Below are 15951 nucleotides of genomic sequence, written 5' to 3'. Positions count from 1 at the left end.
ATTTCAGCTCCTCTACCAAATCATGTATTACTTACTCTATTCTGCTTACACTTTAGTGGTAATTATAAGATATGGTTCTTGTGTCTAAAAAAAGCTCATAATTATTCCATACTTGTCATTTGACTTACCTAATTTAATATTTATCTAGGTGATACAGAGTTTAAAAAGTCAGCTAGTGCTAAAAGATAGAAAACCAATAACATCAATCCTTCTATGAGAGAGTTATATTTTTTACTTCCTCCTAAAAGTAGAAAAGACCTTAGAGAATGGTTTAGAGTTCTAGTAGGAATAACCTGTGAACTCTGCTACTTGAATAATTAATCTAGACTTCCAGTTCCAGCCATGGAGTAGCTTATATCAGGTTAACTCTCCCACGGAAAACAGTCATAAAAGGTCAGCAAGATGGTTTGAAGGGATTAGAGAGCAACTAACTAAGGGAGGACACAAGGGGCTGTGATCCTAAGAGAAGGTCATCTCCGTAGAAACACTGGCTTTACCCCCTGAGGGCATATTCTTAATTATGGTGCAGGGCAATTGAAGCCAAGCCTAATGTAGCGGGTCATTTAGGGCAAAGAAGACTATGGTCAGGTCTTGGAGCTGCCAGAATGGCTGAGATACGAGGGACAGTGTCTCAAGACAGGAAGGAATTGCAGAGGAAAAGCCCCAAAATTTATGTACAAATTTTCCTCAAATTGTTGGCTGATTCTATACCTGCCCATGCAGGGGGACTCAAAAGAACTAGATAACAGCATTTGGAAGCTAATTTAACAGCTACATGGTACTGGCGAGACAGAGGTTAGTGTTTAAGCCTGCCAAGGTGGAGGGCCCTGTGAGGCTGTCTGTAAAATAAAAAGTGAAAAATCTTGTTTAGAATTTAGTATTTTGAGACGTTTAAATGCACTATGAATGAAACTTTCATTTACATGGAAATGGGATTTTGTGTTTATACTTGACTTTGCTATAATCCATTCGCCATGCTGACACCTAGGTAATCTTTCTAAATGGTATGCTTTATTCTTTAAATATTATGTTACATTCCTTAAAATTCTCCATGATGTTCCATCATACTTAAAATAAAAAAAGCTTTAAATTTCACCATAGCCTACAGAATTGCTGCACAGTCTGGATTTTACCTAGCTTTCTAACCTCATTCTGTATCATTCACTTCCCCTTCCTGAACTCCAGCCACACTAGCCAACTTTTTCCTCAGGGCCATTGCGTTTGCTATTTCCTCTGCTGGGAATTCTCTTTTTCCGTATCTGTTCATCACTAGCTCCTTCTCGTCATTCAGGTCTCAGTTTAAATTGTGTCATTTTAGAAACTCTTTGAACATTATGCATAAAGTCTTCGAACTCATTTTCCATCGCTAGTACTCAGTATTCTATCACTCTATTTAATTTTCTTCATAACAATTATCACTATTAAAATGGTCTTACTTATTATGGGAACAGGAATGTTATATGTCAGGTTCACTACTATATGTCCCAGATAATAGTAGGCACTTAATATTTGTGAAATGAATGACTGTCCTACATAGTTACTGCATCCATATTTCTTCCTTGATTCTCATGTCTGGCTTCAAAAAAATACATTACTGGCATTTGCCTATCATAATTTCAAAAACAATATAAAAATAGCACCAAAAAATTAACGAACTTTCAGCAAGGTAATGATATACCCTGATATCTATTTTAATGTTTTCTCAACACATAAGTAAAACATATCAAATTGAATTGCCAGTATACAAGTAGATATAAAGGGGAAAGTTTAACAAGTACATGGTACTGGGAAGACAGAGGTTAGTGTTTAAAGCTTCCAAGGTGAAGGGCCCTTGATAAACACCCCAGGCTTTCTGCTGAGATCCCAGAGGGCCACTTCCTAGAGGGAGAGGTAAAACTGAAATAGACTACCCTTAACAAAGCCTAAAACCAAGGTAATCAGCCTATACTCAACCTATGTTTGAGAGGAAACTTAACCTTCTGAGAAAGAAGATAACATCCAAAAAGTCTACAGTTTTTCATTTATATAGTTTGGCTTCCAAAAAAATTTATAAGGCAGGCTAAAAAAAAAAGAAAAAAAAAAAGAAGATATCCTAGACATATATCTGCACAAATGAAATGTACACAAGATTATTCACTATAAAAGTTTTCATAATAGCAAAATATTAGAAATTTGCCAAAGGACCACCATAGAGGATTGATTAAATAAGTTATGTCTATTCATATAACATAGTAGTTTTCATACAGGCACTATGAGCATTTGAGGCAGGACAGTTCTTTATCAGGATACTGTCATGTTACATCTTTGGCCCCAGCACAGTAACTGTAAGTTGCACCTTCAAGGTTTGAAACAACTCAGAATGCTCTCACACATTTTCATATGCCTCTGGGGTGAGACATTTCAATTGAAAATCATTAATGTCATGGAATTCTGTGCATCTATTAAAAAAATAAAATGAGAAAGTTGTTTAGGAACTGATATGGAATGCCTACTGAGGTGCATCTTAATAGCAAGATCCGACATACAGAGCAGTAAGTATACTTTGCTATGTTTTGTTTAAGAAAGGAGGAAAATAAGAATATATATTTGGATTGCTTATATATGCATAGAAATTTCTGTACTTATACATAAGCTAATGAATGATTATATTTGGAGCCTGTAAGGGGAAGAGAGATGAGAATGGGGTGAAATATATTTAATGTGTACTTTTCTACATTGTTTTGATTTTTAGAACATGTGGATATTCTATTAACAATAATTTAAAAATAATAAAATTTTAGATATAAGTAATCTATTGTTTGAGATAATAATTTCTAAGAGATATATTTGAAATTTATGTATTCATTAAAAAAAGTGTTTCATTTTTTTCCCAATCCTGTCTCCTTTTACCTTTTCTTTCATTCAGTGGAGTAGGGCGAAACTGGGGCTGGGCATCTGCAGGTAGCAGCATTCTTGCTGAATTTGGTACACTGCATATGGAGTTTGTCCACCTCAGCTACCTGACAGGAAACCCGATTTACTACAAAAAGGTTAGTTTTCTTGCCTTCTTTTCTTTGTTATAAAAGAATCCTTTAGGATTCTACCCCAAAGATTTGATTAAAGCTTAGGAAATGTTTGCCTTTTTAAAAATTATGTAAAGAAATGTCCCTTCTATTTAGAACATATTTAACATATTTACTGTTATTTGAGAAGGTATAACCACTAGTAAGTTTTTTTAAAATTCCATTACTATCTCTATTTAGCATTGTGCTGAAGTTTCTAGTCAGCATGGCAAGATGAGACAAACAAAATGAACAAAAAGGTAAAGAATTGAAAAGGAAGAAAGAAAACAGTAACTGTTCACAGATTAGATGATTACCTAAAATATTAAGACAATCTACATATAAATTATTAGAAATAAGAGCTTAATTTATATTTTGAATAAAAGGTCAATATAAATATTAAAAATCAGTAGAATTTCTCTGTACCAGGTACAGCAGGCAAGAAAGTATCATTTATAAAAACGTATCTTATGTGGTAGGATAAAAGTATAAGTTTCCCACAAATAAATCTAACAAAAGATAAACAAAGTTCAAAACTATTAAGTGACATTAAAGATGACCTAAATAAATCGAGAGATGTATTATGTTCATGTATAGGAAAACAATATCATAAAAATTTCAGTCATCTCCAGATTGATCTATAGCATCAATTCAATGCCAATCAATTCCCCACTGCCTTTTTTTTTTTTAATGGAACTTGACTATACACTTCTAGCATTTAAATAGAAGAGAAACATTCAAAATATTCCTGAAGAAAAACATGTTGGGTGGGTTTGTATTACCCAGTTATCAACACTAACAGTATAGTGTTGGTGTATAGAGACAGGTAAGACTGATGAACAGAATAGATAGCCCTTAAACAGACCCACATATTTGTGGAAATGTTGTAACAGCGGTAGCATTGTAGATTGTAACAATTCTAGGAGCATTAAAGGTTTAAATTTAAAAGACAAAATCTAATAAAGTTGAAAATACAAATACTCTATAACCCAGCAATTCCACTCTTTGATATGTACATTTATATCATATACATAAAAACATTGTTTATATTAGCAATTTATATGATAAGATTTAATACAGCAGTGAAAATAAATTAATTATGGTCACATTCATCAATCAAAAGAGTATAATACAACTTTCATAAAGTTTAAAGAAGCAGAGCTGATTCAAAAGTGATTTTAATAGAATCAGGATGGTGATGAACATAAAATTCAGAGCTGTGATGATATCTAGGACAAGGGCAGTGGTATGTGAATGGGTAGCAGTAAACAGAACAGCAAAGGTTATATAGTGTTGTATTTCTTAAATTGAGGTGTGAGTAGAATCTATATATATTCCTTTCTGTGTATGAAATATTTCATCAACTGAGAAGAATTTTCAGTTAAAGATAGCAAAATGGAGCCAGATCACAGAATTTTCCCTTTCCTGATTAAATGAACAATAACAGTGAAAATAATAAAGACCAGCAAAAATTCATCAATAACAATGTAAGAAGGAAAGGCTGTAGCCTCATGTCATAAACATGTGATGGCAAAAAAAAAAAAAAAAAAAGAAAGCTAATAGAGCAGTTCTCTAGAATAAGTGGTACATCTTGAGGTACAAAACCAAATCCTCATTAGCAGCAATGAGAACAGGATCACAGACCGATGGTGGATGCTTCTTTGGACCCCACTAAATATGATGTGTTGAGAAGCTAGAAAAACAGAATTCAGTTAGGAATCTCACTGACAAGCTGTATTTGTGCCCATACACTTTGGTGAGGGAAGAGAACGAATGACAGATTCTCTATTATGCATAGTGCTGCATTGCTAGTTTCAGTTGCCTGAGGAGAAGCAAAGGCTTAAAAAAACACATTCACATTTGGACTCTACTTATCCTTTTATGTCACAACTCATGTGAATTGCTGGTTCAGGAAAAATAGTAATGAGTAAGTCATCAAAAAAGAACATGTATAGAATTTATACAAAAATATTACCAGAAAAAAAAAAGAAGGAAAAAATGTGAAAAATGAATGATGGCCAAAAAATGCTTATCAGAAAATAGCAATTGAAGACCTGGACCAAACATCACCATGAGAGAGAAGATAATGAAGCGCTCATCTCTGTGAAACAAGAATATAAGATGTGATATCATTAATAAAGTGTAAGAAAAAATTAAGTTATCGTCAAAATGAAGGGCAAAATGGAAGCAATACAAAGAAAGCATTCAAAATACGGTAAGAGACTTAGAAGACAAAATTGAGACAGGCTAGTAAAAGTATGGAAATGAAAAGATAGATAAAAAGATTTAGAAAGGAAATAATAGATGTAGAAGAGAAGCAGAGAGGATTCAATGTATGCATAATTTTCAGGAGTCAAAAGAACGCTAATTTTTTCGTCTTTCATAACAACATCATCCTGAACTGACTAAACCTGGTTCATGGAATTATTCAGATTGAGATTGTTGTACATAGAGTTGGTCTCAAACATGAAAGAACACAGGTAATAAGCATCCCTGAGCCCATTCCTGAAACTGCGTGATGACAGATTCCAGCTGAGTGAAAGATGATTGGGAACTTTGTGTTAAAAGGATTAATGTTATAATGCTCAAGTCCAGAAAATAGTGAAGTACATATAAGGTCCTGTGAAAAAGAAAATGTTTCCCCAAGTCATTTATATCAATTAAGTTATCCTTCAGATGAGAAGATAACATTCTCAAATAAGAATATAAGAAATGGTATACCTTTGTGCTTTTTTTTTTTTTTTAAGCACTTAAAAAATCCATCATCCAATCTAGAGATGAATCAAAACAAAGTCCCTGGGAAAGTCTCTAGCTTCTTAATATGTTTCATGATTTTTCCCCCCTTAACTTCAGGATGTCTTTTAGGAATTGGAAGCTTAGGAATTTTAGAAATATAGGGATATCTATTATGGGATCAATATTTAAAGTTCAGCAATTTAGTTTTACTTTATTTACTTTTTCATCTATTAACTTCAGCGTGGTTTCATACTTTTTTATTACAAATGTCCTATTATGATTATATTTCTATGAAATTATTTCTGATTTTATGTTTAGTTATGCATACATTGAATATGTCTGGAATGATGTTTATCACCAATGTTTCTGATGGCTATTTCTGGATAGTACAATGTTGGAATTTAAATTGGTTTCCGTCTGTGCTCTTTTCTTTGTATTTTTATTTGTTGACTTTTAAATAATGCTCATATTTCATCTTATAAAAATAATGAGTCATTAGAAGCCTTTCCTTACCGTCTTTCCCCCGCCGCCCCCACACACACACAAGATTGGGGGTGGGATGGCAGTGTAGGCTCTGAGTGAGGAGAAAAACAAAGCCCAGATTAATATAAAACCTTAATGATTTTATTTTCAATAATTGCATTCTTAATTTCATTTTGCTTATTAGGTCATGCACATTCGGAAACTACTTCAGAAAATGGATCGTCCAAATGGTCTTTATCCAAATTATTTGAATCCACGAACAGGTCGCTGGGGTCAGTGTAAGTATTTCTATTACAACTGAGGCTTTGTTGAAAGATTGAAACTTGTGCTTGATGTATTGATAAATATACTACATGTAGCGTTAGAAACCTCAGTTTATAACCCTGTGATCTGCTAGTGCTGTTACCTTTGGCAAGTTTCTAATCTCTTGTAGCTTCAGGTTTTCTACTTGTAAAATGGAAACATGAATTTCCCCTCTCACAAGAGTATTTTATTTCGGGTATGTGTAAGTACTTTGCTAAAATATAGTGTGGCATTTGCGCAGGGTTGTACTTTTAAGCCCTTATTTGTAAACTCTGTCTTCATGTAAATAAGAGCATTGCTTGATATAAGTATGTAGTAGCGGAATATGAAGAACAGTTGAGCACGTCAAATGACTAGAAAATGGGGTGATTGCTCTTGGACAGGCCATGTCTGGTCATTCATTTTAAAAGAAGGTATCAGTGTCTGTTATTCACCAGGCTCTTGAATGAGACTGGAGATAGGGAAAGAATATATAGGACTTGGTCTGAATTCAGGCAACTCTCAGGCTAGCAGGCAGGGTAGGCAGACACACTTAGAAGTAGTTGAAATATAATGTGATAGATGTATTGATAGTAGAGGAATGTACCAATTATTAGGTGAGACTGTGGTAGAAGTGATTTCCTGTCTCAGGAGACAGTGTTTTGTTTGGGGAGGGGGTGATTTTCTTATTAGAGTTTTAGAATTGATCTTTGAAGGAATTGATTTTTTAAAAACAATAAATAATAAATGTTTTCTGTTCATGAAAAAAACAAAACACAAATGGACAATATACAGATGTTCATATTTAATCCTAAAAGTGGTGCTAATGAGGACGATACGTGGAGACAACGTAGTGTAACAGTACACTCTTTCTGTACAGACTGGTGCTACTTTACTAGAATGTACAAAAGACTGCCACCTGTAGTACCATATTTGTAGCATCTCCAGAGACTGGTCATCAGAGACCTTTGTCCCTCTGTCTTCCCACTTCACCAAGTCCCTAATCAAATCAATGAAGCTTTTAAACAGAAGACACTGTTCTTTATCTATTAAATCTATAAAGGAAGTGGACACATCCCTGTATCCAGTGTTTCAAAAAGTATTAGGGCTTCCCTGGTGGCGCAGTGGTTGAGAATCTGCCTGCTAATGCAGGAGACACGGGTTCGAGCCCTGGTCTGGGAGGATCCCACATGCCGCAGAGCAACTAGGCCCATGAGCCACAACTACCGAGCCTGTGCGTCTGGAGCCTGTGCTCCGCAACAAGAGAGGCAGCGATAGTGAGAGGCCCGCGCACCACGATGAAGAGTGGCCCCCACTTGCCACAACTAGAGAAAGCCCTTGCACAGAAACAAAGACCTAATACAGCAAAAATAAATTAATAAACTCCTATCCCCAATATCTTCTTAAAAAAAAAAGTATTAAAATTTGTATGACCTTTGAACTAGTGACTCATTTCTAAGCATTTATTCCGAGGAAATTTTCAGATATATAGATAGATAGATAGATAGATAGATAGATATACACAAACGCACACACACACACCCAGCACATATATATGTATATATAGAGAGGGTAATTTACAATTTTGGAGTTATTTATAATAGGGATAATTTGGAAACATTCTAAAGCACTCCATAGAAAGTCCAATGGAACTTTCTATGATGATGAAAATGTTCTATTTCTGTCCTGTCTAATATAGTAGTGGTTATTAGCATGTGGTTATCGAGCACTGGAAATGTTAGTATGGTTGTGGAACTGCATTTTAAATCTTATTTACTTTAAATTAATTTAAATTTAATTAGATATTTGTGACTACAGCCTACCACATTGGACAGTGCAGTTTTTAAACATCCTATGAAAGAAATTTGGTTAAATTATAATCCCTCCAGATCTGATATACAATATAGTCATTAAAAGTTATGTTATAGAATACTTGACATAGGTAAATATGAAATATCTAGAAAGATATTGAGAAAAAGAGAGAAAACAAATACCACAAGGATAGAAACCAAAGTGTTACCTGTGGTTTTTTACTGAATGTTTGTTTTGTTTACCCCTATTAATCTAAATTTGATAATGGACATGTATTACTTTTGAAGTAAGATTAAAAACATTTTTAAATAAGAAGATGCTATTTTCCACACCAAAATCTTAGAATACTGGAAAAAATAAATCACTGTTTGAGAATTGCCAGCCTTTGAAATGACCAGCAGTGTCTCACTGATGGCATCTTAATTATTAAAGTTATAACTCTTTCTCTTCATCATATGGTGTTGTGAAAACTAGATAGCCACATGAAAAAGAATGAAGTTGGGCCCTTACCTTTATTAGATACAAAACTTAACTCACAATGCACCCAAGACCCTAAATTTAAGGACCAAAACTATAAAACTCTTAGAAGAGGGACAAATCTTCATGACCTTGGATTTGGGAGTGACTTCTTCAAAAGCATAGGCAACAATAGAAAAAATAGATCAATTGGATTTCATTAAAATTAGAAACTTTTGTGTATCAAAGGATATTGTCATGAGATTGAAAGACAACCCACAGAACAAGAGTTTATTTGCAAATAAATGAGAGTTAATATTTGCAAATCATATATCTGATAAGGGCTTAATATCCAGAATATATAAAGACCTTCTAAAACTCAACAGCAAAAAGACCAGACACTCAATTAAAAAATGGGTAAAGGACTTGAATAGATATTTCTCCAAAGAAAATATTCAAATGGAAAATAAACACATGAAAAAAATGCTCAGCATCGTTAGTTATTAGGGGAATGCAATTAAAAGCATAATGAGATGTTGCTTCACACCTACCAGGATGACTGTAATCAAAAGGACAGATAATGAGTGTTGGTGAGGATGTGTGGATAAATTGGAACCCTCTCACACCACTAGTGGGAATGTAAAATGGTGTAGCCACTGTGAAAAACAGTTTGGTGTTTCACAATAAGTTGAACATAGAATTCCACATGATCCAGCAGTTCAACTCCTAGGTATCTACCCAAAAGATTTGAAAGCAAGGACTCAAACAGATACTTGTATGCCAGTGTTCACAGCAACATTATTTGCAATACCCAAATGTAGAAGCAACCAAAGTGTCCAAGAGATGGATAAACAAAATGTGGTATATACATTCAATGGAATATTATTTAGCTATAAAAAGGAATAAAGTTCTGATACAACATCGATGAACCTTGAAAATATTATGCTAAAATGAAAAACGCCAGTTGCAAAAGGACAAATATTGTATAATTCCAGTTACATCAGATATCTAGAGTAGTCAAATTTACAGAGACAGAAAGTGGATTGGAGGTTACCAGGGGCTTGGGTGGGAGGAGAATGGAGAGTTATTGCTTAATAGGTACAGAGTTTCTATTTGGGGTGATGAAAAGGTTTTGGAAGTAATGACAGTGTTTGTACCACATTATGAATGTAATTAATGCCACTGAATAGTACACTTAAAAATGGTAAAAATAGTAATGTTCATGTTATATGTATATATTTTACCACAATAAAAAACTGCAGTGAAATACAATTCTTTCATTCATACTTGTTTTTTCCCACAAAACAAATCCAGATGACTTCTTTAGAGTATGTCCACTCTCAGCATTTATTAATTTTGAGAATGTTATAAAAAGAGCTATTCGCTGGTTGTTTTGACAAGAGGTCTTTAAACTTCTGGGGGAGCTATCCTGATATCCCTTTAGCAGCTGCAGTCCTTTTAAATTGTCCAATTTATTCCTTTTAGTATTTTTGTATATTTCGTATCAGTTTCTGAAAAGTGTATCAAATTCCATTATTATCTTTGAGCAGTATACATCTGTCATAACTATAAATAGTCTGCAAAACAAACAGTGAATTGAACTGAAATTTAACAATTCAGCTTTGGCTAACTGTATTATAATTAGAGTAATGATAATGTCTGTGACATGAACACAGCAATCACAGAGAATAGTTATGGTAATTACCTTCAGGAAAAGTACTTGGCAACAGATATAAAAGAATATAGTAAGCAACCTAGATTTAAAGGCACATCATTAATATCTTTTTTTTTACTCTATTTTTTCACTAGTTTTCTAAGTACAATACTTAGCCTATGCCGTTTAATGACTTAAGTGAAGAAAATATAGGAAATTTATCATTACTGATTCACTAAATTTTATACTACTGATTTAAAAACTGTGAAAGAAAAGCAAGAATGGGTATAATATTTGGAGTTAGAAGACTAATCCAGGCTTTCCTGCTTAATAATTTAGATAAGTTATTTAACCTCATGCCTTTGTTTCTTCATCTGTTCTAATTGTACTTATTTTAATAAGACAGTTGTGTGGGTCATATTTATGAGATAATAAATATATTTGAAAATGCTTCATAAACTATAACACATGATACAAATATTTTTATTCTAGAATTTCTTGTAAGAACACTTCAAGAATTAACTTCTTAGAAACCTGCCGTTAACTTCATGACATGCTAAGACAGATAATATGAACCATTGGTATTTAGTAATACTTTATAATATGTTATCAATTTCTGAATTTCAAAAGGACCTTGGAGTGACATGGTTCATCAGATTTGACATCTAGGCAGGCATGGTTCAGTGGTTCAAATAAGAAAGTCAGACTGCTGGGTGATAAATTCCGTAGTTGACCAAGGATTGCAGGCATCTGCTGTGTATTTATTTATTAAGCATATAAACTTCCACTGGAACAAGAGTCTAGAAGAGCTGGAGAGAGCCTGTCAGGCAGGACTGAGACTACATCCTATAACCTAAGTAACCTGTAACTAAATCTGTAATCCCTAGCAATAATTAACATATCTAAAAATCATTTCCCCTAAACCGTGATGCCAAAGACTTTTGCCTTTTCCATCTTTTTCTCGTTATTTCACCTACTTTAATTCTGTTATGTTTTCTTTTCCTGCTCATTTATTAATCCTTAGATCTACGACATATCCAGAAATATATGTTTGAGACCAAAGTTGAGACCAAATATATGTTTGAGACCATGCTCCTAAGTACCATCTGTGTCCTTTGATCATTTCATACATTCTCTCTGAGTAAACTCCATTATGGCTCAAATACATTTTTATAAATCCCAATTTTATGACTCCCAAAGTTATACCCCCAACTTATCTCTCTCTGGATTTCCACATGTTTGTTATCTCCATTTAGCTATCCAGCTAGTCCCTCAAATTCAGCATGCCCAAGATTCACACTCCTTCCACTTTAAGCCATTTCCCCCTCTAGTATTCCCAGTTTTAGTGAAGAGCACCACTGTTCACTCATTTGCCCCAGCAAGAAATCTAGACATCATCCATGATTTCTCTTTCTCCATTCTTTCAGTAAACACCTGATAGATATCAAACCAAAAGAGTGTGGTAGAGTCAAGAAAAATTAGATTATTTTAAGATGTTAATAATAAGAGGTAGTTTCAGTTGAAGGGTAGAAGTTGATAAACCAAGAGGGGGATTCCTGGAAAGGAAGCAGAAGTGGTTAGTGTCCAGAGCTAGATGGAGTGCATAGAGTAGAGAAGGAACATTTCTTCCTCTTTAACAGGCAAAGGGAATAGATAAATTGATAGATGGGGTATAGGAAGTTGAAAGATACATTTTTGGGGTGAATGATCTGTATTTTTTATGTGAATTTGAAGGCTTGGTTGTCTGCTGAGAGTAAGGAAGAAGGTAGAGCTGTAGAGGCCTTTTGAAGAAGAGATTTCAAAAATCTGCTTTAGGAAATGGGAAAGAGCACTAATCAAGGGGTCATAGAAAAGTTGGCAAGCAATGCTGAGGTTCTCATTGGCGGTGAAAATTGTGAATTTGGGGATAATAGTAGAGTAGACTGACAGGTGGGCCGATGTTTTACTGGTTGCATGCAATAGGTGAACAGTGGAGCGAGGATCCTGAATGGTTGGACAAGAGGATCACCTGTTGCTTCCTTTCCTAACCAGCCTAGACTGCATAGGATCCAAAATAGTGTGGGAATACGCGAGTACGTTTAGTCTTCTGTGTTACCTGTCCTACAAGTCCCAATACTTGTATCAGTGTAGCCATGTACCTTTTGCATTCATCTACAGAGTCAGTGAGGATTGCTGATGAAAATCATCAGCAATACAGGGTAAAGTCACTATAAATTTATAATTTCCAGTTCTAACTGGATCACCAGTACCCCTCACAACTCTAACTTTGATCAGTTTACTTTCTTATTCTTTACTCTCCTTAAGTCTTACGTATAAACCTCCTATCCACCCTCATCTCTCTTTTGACTGTTTCTTTATTTTCAATTTCCTGGGCAGTTTTAGTTTAGGTGTGTCTTTAGTAAAAAGTATTTATATAGATTAATAAAATAAAACTTAAAAAAATTCCTGTGTGAGAGTCTCAGTTTATTTTAAAAGATGAGTTTAATTTGATTTGTTGATGTTACTGATAGGTTTGGGCTGATTCCAAATATCCTTTTTATTTTGTTTACTTGCTTTTGTAAAAACAGTTTTATTAAGGTAAAATTGACATAAACTGTACATAATAAAGTATACAATTTGATGAGCTTTAAAGTAAGTATACACTTATGAAAACCATCACCACAATCAAAATAATTAACATATCACCCCAAAAGATTTCCTCATACCCCTTTATGATATTTTCCTCATTCCCTTTCTCACTCCTTCCTCGAGCAACCACTGATCTGCTTTCTATCATTACAGATAGGTTTGTATCCTCTACAATTTTATATAAATGCAATCCTTTATATGTACTTTTAATTTTTGTCTGGCTTCTTTCACTCAGCAGTATTATTTTGAGATTCATCCATGTTGTGTATATCTGTAGTTCCGAGTACAATTCCACTTTGTGGAATACCACAGTTTGTTTATTCATTCACCTGTTGATGGACATCTGGGTTATTTTCACTTTTGGGCTGTTACAAATAAAGTGCTTTGAACATTCACACACAAGCCTTCGAGTGGACATGTGTTCTTCTTTCTCAGGAGTAAATATCCAAGAACGGAATGTTTGTATCGTATGGTAGGTGTGTATATTTATCTTTTTAAGAAACTGCCAAGTTGTTTTCCAAAGTGGATGTACCATTTTACATTCCCATCAATAGTGTTCTTCCACATAATCACCGATACATGAAAAAGACTACTAAATATGTGAAATACCACATCCAGGAGAAAAAGATATCCTAGAAAACTGGATACATATTTGAGGAGAGTGATTATGGTATACTCCTACTGGACTAAATTTGAAGTATGTTGGAAATACGGCTGTCACTATAATGTTTAAATTATTGGTCTTAATATAGTCATTGTAATTAAAAAACATTATTTTTTATCCTCTGTCTTCTCTTTCTTCCACCTCCATCCTTCTCTTTTCTCTTTTGTTGCAGATCATACATCAGTTGGCGGGCTAGGAGACAGTTTTTATGAGTACTTACTAAAAGCATGGTTGATGTCAGATAAAACAGATCATGAGGCCAGAAAAATGTATGATGATGCTATTGAGGTAATTATTATCAGAACCTTTACCTAATTAACATATCGAATATATGATGTATTTGATAGAAATTGATGAGCATCTGTACATATTATATACATTCCTTAGAGTTTGTTAGTATTTTAATAGTCATATATTAAGTTTTTCTTTATTGTGGCACTTTAAAGAAATTGTTGAGGAATTTAGTGTAACATATTTATGTATGAAAATTTATCTTAATTACTTGTAGCTATTTTCTACAGAGACTGGAAAAGCTAACTTCACATACTTTTCCATAAACATTCCTTTTTTGAAATGACCCATTAAACCTACATGTTGAGAGCCTTATGGGTAAATAAATAATAAGGACAAAACACTTTTATAGTACTTTTTACATGCCAGGAACTGTTCTGACCCCTGTTCTGACCCCTTTTACATATGTGAAATCATTTAATCTTCTCTACCATTTTGTACATGAGGACCTTAAGGTGCAGAGAGGTTAAGTAATTTGGTAAAGGTCGCATAGCTTAGTTAGTGATGGAGCCTGGAACTCGAGTCTAGATCCAAAGCCTATGCTCTTAACCCCTATTCTGTATTGTTTTATATTTATGTAACCCCGTATCACAGTGTAAAAGTTTAAAATTGGAACAAGTTTCATTCTTGGAAACACTTATATGTGATACCTCCAAGTGGAAACTATGAAATAGAAAAGTGATTTAATTACTTTGTAAATTATTTGCTTTCTGATCTAGTATAAACCCCTATCCCTGTAATAATTTAATCACTTTTAAAAATTGTGTATTTTTTATGTAACACCATTTCTGACTCTAGTCAATCATCCATACTCAAAGTTACAGTTGTTTTGTATTTAAGTTAAACCAAGGATCTTATTACCCATTTATATCCTTACTTTTTGAGGAACTAATCTCTATAGTTGTTTATAAAAATGCACAGGAGTTGAACTAATATGTGGCATTATAGTGCTTCGCCCACTGTAGGCATTCAATAAATGTTTCTTGAAGGAGTGTGTTGACTAAGAAATTGAACTAAATTGATGGGTAATCAGGAATCTCCACTTTAGTATGTGACTTCTAAAATTCTTTATGAAGACCTGTATTTTGAAAAGTTGTAGAATTTTATTCTGTTATTAAACTTTAAACCTAGAAATGTTTATGATGCAAGAAAAGTCATTATCTAGGAAGAATGTAATAATTTTAGAATTGCAATGTTGAAAACAGCCACCCTTAGTCATTCCCACTAGTCTGTGGGTTCCTTGAAGACAGACTAATTTGTTTATTATTGTCTAGTATGACCTGAAACAATAGGTATTCAGTAAGTATTTGATAAATGAATGTCTGTGTTTACTATTTTTATTTTTGAGAAAGTGTGACATGTCATATACCACGTAATCATTTTTTCTTCGTAGTTTGCTGCTTGTAATATTTTGAATCTAAAACCATTTTCTCTTGTTTTGCATAATGTTTCCTAAAGGAACAAGAACATGATATTTGCCATTGCTTTTTAAAAATTTATTTATTTTTTCTTATTATCTATTTTATACATATTAGTGTATATATATCAATCCCAATCTCCCAATTCATCCCACTCCCACCCCCCTGCCGCTTTCCCCCCTTGGTGTCCATACGTTTGTTCTCTACATCTGTGTCTCGATTTCTGCCTTGCAAACTGGTTCATCTGTACTGTCATTGCTTTTTAAATCATATATACTTTGAAAAGCATGATACCTGTTTTGAAAGTTAATCTCATAAATAAAAATTATTTTCCATGAATCATCTGCTATATATGTGTCCTAAAAATCTTTCTATATTTGTATTCTGTGTCCTGTTTTTATTAGTTCTTAAGTCTAAAATGAGCACCTACTAAGTGTGTTTAAATAACCAGTTGGCTAACTTTCATTTTGAGACATGTATGCAGTT

General features: G+C 33.7%; 1 protein-coding gene across 2 annotated transcripts in view; it reads left to right on the top strand.

Moving 5' to 3' along the window:
• MAN1A2 (mannosidase alpha class 1A member 2) overlaps positions 1-15951 on the top strand; it is a 162113-nt gene that overhangs the window by 102260 nt on the left and 43902 nt on the right. For both annotated transcript variants that reach the window (XM_029228161.1, XM_029228162.1), the window contains 3 exons: positions 2906-3029; positions 6445-6538; positions 13929-14044. In XM_029228161.1, coding sequence (XP_029083994.1) covers positions 2906-3029; positions 6445-6538; positions 13929-14044 — 334 coding nt within the window. The remainder of the gene's footprint in view (positions 1-2905; positions 3030-6444; positions 6539-13928; positions 14045-15951) is intronic.

This window comes from Monodon monoceros, unplaced genomic scaffold (genome assembly GCF_005190385.1).
Source record: "Monodon monoceros isolate NGI ecotype Baffin Bay Population unplaced genomic scaffold, NGI_Narwhal_1 Super_Scaffold_18, whole genome shotgun sequence".
NCBI classification, from domain to species: domain Eukaryota; kingdom Metazoa; phylum Chordata; class Mammalia; order Artiodactyla; family Monodontidae; genus Monodon; species Monodon monoceros.
Note: the sequence above shows the minus strand (reverse complement) of the source record. Positions and strands in the feature narration are given on the sequence as shown.